The sequence below is a fragment of the Anabas testudineus genome, chromosome 10 (genome assembly GCF_900324465.2).
Source record: "Anabas testudineus chromosome 10, fAnaTes1.2, whole genome shotgun sequence".
NCBI lineage: Eukaryota > Metazoa > Chordata > Actinopteri > Anabantiformes > Anabantidae > Anabas > Anabas testudineus.
In genome coordinates, this window is record NC_046619.1 from 7718644 (window position 1) to 7725894 (window position 7251).

The window sequence follows — 7251 nt, forward strand, 5'->3', positions numbered from 1 at the left end:
TTTTTGAACTACTGAAATGCTTCTTAATGACTCACTCGCTGTTTGTGTTTCATATTGTAGATGGGCTTTTCCAATTGTTGCTATATACATATATATACACTACCGCTCAAAAGTTTGGGATCACTTACATATTTTACTGTTTTCCAAAGAACACACACGAAATTAGTCTGCATAGAAACTATACTGGAATAACCTTAAGCATTCTAGCCATTCTAGTCAGTCTGAGACATGGCTTTATAATTCTGCAATGAAGTCCAGCATCCTGAAGTCCCCTCTTCACTGGTGTTTAACGTGTACTATTTAGTGCAGCTGCCAGTTGAGGACCTGCGAGGAGTCTTTGTCTTAAACTACACACTCTCAGATATTTGACTTCTTGCACAGTTGTGCATCGGGGCCTCCCGCTCCTTTTTCTGTCCCTGTTAGAGCCAGTTTGTGCTGCTCTCTGAAGGGAGTATTTAGGGAGTAGTTAACAGCATGATAAGAAAATTAAAGTTTTCTCACATTTTCTAGCATTGAGTAGCCTATAATAGGTCTCTATAGAAAGTTTTTTCTTTCTGGCTATTAGTTCCTATTGAAACTGTAGAGAAACAACTGCTGATGTTCAGATAATAAACTAACCTAAAGATTACCATGCTCCTTTGTTTGCTCCATTAGTATAACTGTTCCCAGCTCAGCAACACAATTGCAAAATGTTTTCTAATAATGAATTAGCCTTATAAAATTTAAAATTGAATTAGCAACCTTACCAGGAGATTGATGCAGAGGACTGACAATTGCTAATAATAGACTTCTATGCAAAAATGTAGATCACTCTTTAAAAAGCATCTGATTAATTTTAATTGTTTGTGAAATGAATAAAAGTGTTTCTCAGTTGCATTAAAAATGTTTTTTCCCTTTGGAAAATAAAGAAATTTGCAAGTGATCCTAACTTTTGAGCACATTGTGTGTGTGCGTCATTTGTTTTTGTTTTGTTTGTTTGTACGTTTAGTTTTTTTGGAAAGTAAACGCGCTGCCTCCTGCATGTCTGCCTGTGCGTTAGCTCGGTCCTGGTCTGCAGCAGAGCAGAAAAGGGCAGAAAAGCAGTGGCAGCGATCACACTGGCAGAGATAGAGCAGCATGCATCTCTGCCTTTCTTCAGATAAGACCAGGAAAAGCAGATTATTCCAACCTGTTTCCCTCTCCCTTTCCATTGTGGGTGGAGAGTGAGGGGGAATATTTTTAGGTTTGTGTGGTGCTGTTATCTGACGTTGCCTTTTCAGCACCTCATAGGAGTGGGTGGCCAGAGGAACTACATGACCTTGCTACCCTTTAGTGCAATTGCCTGGCATTGCCATTTTGTTTGTTACGTGTTTCTGTCCTCCATATCGATTATCAATATATGCAAAGTCTTCTGGGTTGATGTTTGACGTGTTATAAATGTGCGTTTATAGGTGTGTGTCGTTTAAAATGAGATAGTAGACAGCACCGTGGGTGAGGAGTCCAGAGAGAGAGCGAGAGAGCGAGAGCATCTCTTACTCATGCAAAGTGGTGGCAGTTGGGCAGAGCCGGTTTGTAGCCTGTTCATATAACTGCACACTTAGAAAAGGCCTCTGGCTCTCTGTCAAGCAAATTGGACTGTTATTGCATTTAGCACTGTGATGGTGTCAATCAAGTGTTTTGGTTTGTATCTGGACAAGTGGGTTGAGGTCTGGGGAAGAGTGTTCACGGCACCGAACTGTTGTTGTAAACACAGGAACCAGACAGTGTCAAGAGTCTCAGCAACCCCACATTCAGGTAGTAAATTTACATGTTGGACACAGGTTTGCTCAGTTAGGACTGAACTATTGCTCCCTAGTGTGAGCCCAGTTAAACTGAATTTATTGAAATGCTTTAATGAGACACAGTAATGACTTAAAAAAAGAAGAAAAGGTTTCCAAAACAGAATATTTACTAATGAAGATAAATATATTGGATCAGGAAAGCCCTTGAGTTTGTTCTCATATTTACAAATACAGACAAATGTTTAGTGACTTTCACACTGTCTCCTGACATATTAACTGTGTACACACAATTTAACAAAGATTGTAGCATCATAGAATAAAGAAAAAAGAAAAAAGAAAATTTATTTATTTCAAAAACCTTTAGTGTGGGTCAAGGTCACGGCTCACGTCCCAAGCACCTTTAAACATGTGGAGAGTGTACATGGCTGACAGCAGGTTGTAAAAAAGTGGAAAGTTTAAAAAACCTTTTAACCCCGCGGAAGCGCATTGAAGGAAGCTCCCTAATAGCCACTTAAACATTTGAACCAGACACAGACCATGTGAGGATTATTTAGATGTTAGATTATCTTATGCGGAGCCGCAATAAAAGCAGCTGAACCAATAACTCGGGGTAAAAAATAAATAATAATAATAATAATAATAATAATAATAATAATAATAATAATAATAATAATAATGATAATAATAATTTGTGTCGGGAAATCTTCAAATGACATTTAGTGAACAGTGTTTGGAACTAGTTTTATTCTCATACTTAATTATGTGAAATGATCAGTCCAGTGGGCTGAAAACCAAAACGAAAAACTTATTAAATACAAGACAAGTTACATAAAGTCGAAGTCTTGACGGGTTTAAAAATGCATGCAGTTCGGCTGGTAACACAGGTATTTAGTGCAGTGCGCCTTGTTTACCATGTCCTGATGCCCTGTAATGAAGACACCCCAGTACTGGAGGAGAATGTGTTCTGGACATGGTTCAGGTCTCCAACCCCAAAGTTCATGTAATTCCCGTTGCTGGAGGATCCTTGCATTGAGGCTGCAGAATAATTACACGGATAGTTCGTGTTGCAGTCGGGGCTGGTGTAGTTACTGAAAGCCGGGTAGTTGTTGTACGTGAAGTGGTTAATGTGACCCATGCTGTAGGAGGGGTTATAGGCGGCCGCGTCCGCCGCCAGGCACGGCTTCCCATCCCGCACCAGCACCGGCACCGACACTCTCCTGGGCGGCGGCAGGGACACCATCTCCAGGCTCTGGTCCTGCCTCTGCCGCTTGCACTTGTACCTCCTGTTCTGGAACCAGATCTTCACCTGGGTCGGGGTGAGTTTGAGGACCCCGGCCAGGTGGTCTCTCTCCGGGGCGGACAGGTACCTCTGCTGCTTGAAGCGGCGCTCCAACTCGTACACCTGCGCTTGGGAGAAGAGGACCCGCGGCTTCCTGCGCCTCCGGGACTTGGGCCGGTCCGACTCCTCGGTTTTTATGTCCTCCACAGGCTCGACTGGAGGACTGAATTCCTCTGATTAAACCAGTGCAAGAAAGAAAAAGAGCGTTTGAAAAAGTGAAGCCAGTGAGACACGGGGTCAGAGGGATTATTCTCATTTGAATTGGAGTTAGTTTTTGTTACCACTAACAACACTGATGCTGATAATAATAATAATAACAGCACTGTTTTATTTAGCCCAGCTATTATTTTGAATTTTGTTCTGTATTGTGGTTTTAGGGCTGTTCCAGTCTTTCCAAGGTCGGTGGTTCAATTTCCTTCACATGAAATGTTTAGAAAAAGACAAGAAATTCATTCCTAAACGCAAATGATGTTATTATTAAATGGATGCAGCGGTGATGACAGAAATGCAACTGTTGTAATATTTACAACTATTAATTGTAATAAACACATAGTTATGTGGCCTACAAAAACGCAAATAATCAACTCAATGTTTATGCTTGATTCAGAAATAAGCGTAAAAGTCCGCATGTGCGTCCTGGATTAGTGCGTCTTGCTTTAGCCGAGTTGCTTTTGGACTGCATGCTGCATTTTGCACAAATCAAACAACGTGAGCCTGTGGGCCTCGAATTGTGCACAGGCCTGCTAAATGAAGTGTCTCCTCATTAACTCACCTTTTCTGCGTTTCCCCTCGAAGGACTCTGGTTTCCCATCCTTCACTATGTCCATCTCTATGAGGGATTTCCCGTAAAAGGTCGTGGCAAAGTTGAGTGAATTCCCTCTGCCTGCTCTGGATTCATGGGGGTCTTCTCCAAACAATGAAGCGGCCGCGGCAGAGGCTGCAGCCGACGACATGTCCCGGAGAGGCTCCTGCTTCAGGCGGGCCAGCATGCAGGATGAGGAGGATGAGGTCGGCGCGTTGCAGTAGTCCATACGAGAGGAACCGTCCAGAGAGGAGACCATGGCGTCATGGCTCTGCTTCAGGTTTAATATATCCTTTACAGAGAAGGGAGTGGACGTGCTGGGACTGGGAAACATTGCCAAGAACTCAGAAAAGAGAAGCTATTAACTTGTCATATGGAGGCAACAAAAAGATGTCAACAAACTCCCTCTGCTTCCTGGCAATATTTACTGGCTTTAAGTATTAGTTTGGTACGGCGGACTGATCTTGAGCGAAGTGTGCATTTTGAATGTCAACTCTGTCTCCAAACTTTTTTTTCTTGGCCTCTCTCTCCCACCGGTGACGCAGGGAGGAGGAGGAGGAGGAGGAGGAGGAGGTGGGAGTCTTTCGAACCATCTTTATGGAGCCAGTGGTACTCCCATTTCATGACGTGATGCCTGGTACATGTTCGGCCTGATGGTGCTCACAGGCCGAACATGTGTTCAATCACAATCAGTTTACTCAACTGGATCTTATTCTTTATTGAGTTCTGCATCCTCTCTTAATTTAGCTCATAGCAGCTAATAATAATAATATATCCTAAATTAATTTATAAATCAACGCTCTCTGGATGTTTTTCATCTCCGTGGTTCATCATTACGCGCAGTGGAAACACTGCATTTTCGGTTATTTCTACACACTCAGTCTGTGGGCGTGTGTTTACACACACTTCCAAGTACCGAGAGAAATCATCTATCAAACTTAGTGTACATCAAAATGATGCACTAACAACCAATGAGCCAAAACGTGCATTATTTAGGTTACTGCGCGGAATTGGCAGGGGTCAGTGTGAGTCTGATAAGCTCGATCATGGGCGTGTTTGTTTTTTGGGAGGGGGGGGGGGGGGGGTCTGTCCCTCATCCGACGGGAAACGAAGCAGACAAGCGTCAAGACAGAGACGAGCTGACAACAGGTTGGGTCCCTGAACACGGAACCCGAAACCAGAAGCGACACACTCTGCTGTCTGCCTCCAAGAGATTCTGGAGCCACTGTCTGCCTTATCAGAAGGTGATAACAGACGACAACAAACCCGCACACCTTCCCACCCACGCTGCGGGCCAGGTTATCCTAAAGTAGTGTTATGTATGACACCCAGTTGTAACCTATAAAACTGTCCGAATCACCTGGAAGGAGCCAGCTCCCCTGAGCACAGCACTGTGCATGGAGATAAGTGACATTGGAGAAATTACGGAGGCATATACAACCAGTCATTTATAGATTTACAATAACAATAGATCAATCATTTCGCCGGGCAGCAGTAAAATTGAGTTGACTGTGCGTAATGACGCACAGCCTGCATGTGTTTCTCCCAGCACGGTTGGCACTAAACCTGCTATTAATGCCTGTGGAGACGGTCACAGGAGACAGACAGTATTATCGTTTGTTTTATCTTCAGCGTTTAGCGCAGCCACGGGGTAAATGGGTCCCCCTTGTCTCCGACCCAGCGATGGTGTTTATAGTTTTAAGGACTATTTGTGCGCCTCGCTAGCTGATGAATGGCCGTAAAATCTTTCTCAGACGCACTGAGAGTCAACACTGGCCCGGCTCTTGCTGTAATAATTGACGAAATAAAGTAAACCCACCGCAGGGGGAAACACAAGACATGGGAAAATGTTTTTGTCAAGATGGATTTCCACTGGCCTCGCACAGCCTGATGGTAAAACAGGTATCCCCCTGGTTTTCTTTGCAAAAAAAGAAATTCAAAATGCAAACGATTTATCGCGTGGGCTGTTACTTGTCCACCAAATTAAATGCGTCTTCACTTCTACTGGATAGTAAACCATTCAGTCAACTGTAAATTGAACATGACAGGTCTGGCATGTGTTTCATTTCCCTAATGCTCCGTCCTGCAGCAGCCCCTGCGAGCCCCTTTGACCTGTCTTTCTGCAGCACATCTCCAACTCAGATAAAGCTTCAGATAAGCTTGCTTAAAAACTTCCGCTGCACGAACGTGAGGGTATTTTGAGGGCTGCGCGTCGGCACGAGGAGCCTCTGCACACATGTGCACGTGTGCGTGTCTGTGTGTGTGTGTGTGTGTGTGTGTGTGCTGCTGTGAATCTGTCTGTCAGAGATCCGAGTGAAACATCTTCGAGTCTTCACTAAATGTTTGGTGGCGTGAGACGCCGCTCTCCATGGGCTGGTGTTTTCAGGCCTGGAGGCGTTTGGTTAATGTGGATCCACTAAGTGTTTGGGAATTAGACTAATTACGAGGATGTAATCTGGTTACGAATGACAATTTACACTTCCCTCACTACAACTGCTTAGTGTCGTTATCGAGCTGCTGTTAGTGTAAAATGTGTTATGAATTATAACTTTAAAATGTTCTTAAATTACTTTTATACTAAAAAGTGTCCGTGCTGCCTCCAAATCTTACATCTTACAGAGTATTTTCATCCCATGATGCATTTTTGAGAAGCAGAAATAAAAAGAAAAACTAAAACTGACACCACACGGTTGTTAATGCATCCTTAATAAAATATAAACCAAACTATTAAAAGCATAAGAAAAAAAAAGGCCCAGATCAAGACCAGTGCCTAAAGCTTTCACCTTTTACTTTTTTACAACAATGAATCGTAGTCAATTTAATTTGGTTTATTTTTTTACACTGATGAACAGTTGTCATTGAAGTAATCTAAATTATTTAGAAAGGTTGGAACCTTTTCTAAAATGCAATAAAACTAAAATGTGTGATCTGGATATTCACTTTGTTTTTACAAAGTACAAAGTACAAAAAAAAAAAAAAGATTTTCAGATTCTATTACATTTTGTACATATGAGTGTATTTGAAGTTTACAACAACAACATCAACACACACACACACACACACACACACACACACATCTGATCTTTCTTGCTAGATACAAGACTTACAAGACTCTAATGTCCCTCATCATAATGTATCATCCATTTTTAATTGAAGACAGCTCTGGACTTATCAGACCAATTTCCAGTGTCTTTCAGTCCATATGACGTGAACTCGGACCTGGAGAACAGCTCTGCACAGAACTGATGCACAGCTTCCTCCTTTTGCAAGAGAGTTTCAAGTTGTATTTCTGGATGCAGCAGCACACTGTGTTAAGTGATTTTAACTTTTCATTTTTCCCAACTTGTTTT

The 7251-nt window shown here is 42.6% G+C and overlaps 1 protein-coding gene across 1 annotated transcript; it reads right to left on the reverse strand.

The window, feature by feature from the left end:
- Positions 1 to 2347: 2347 nt before the first annotated feature.
- On the reverse strand, positions 2348 to 4351 carry nkx2.5 (NK2 homeobox 5). The gene is made up of 2 exons (XM_026358087.1): positions 3872 to 4351; positions 2348 to 3272 (listed from the first exon to the last, which is right to left on the reverse strand). The coding sequence occupies exons 1-2, from the start codon at positions 4233 to 4235 to the stop codon at positions 2668 to 2670; spliced, it is 969 nt and encodes a 322-aa protein (XP_026213872.1). The 5' UTR covers positions 4236 to 4351; the 3' UTR covers positions 2348 to 2667.
- Positions 4352 to 7251: the final 2900 nt, after the last annotated feature.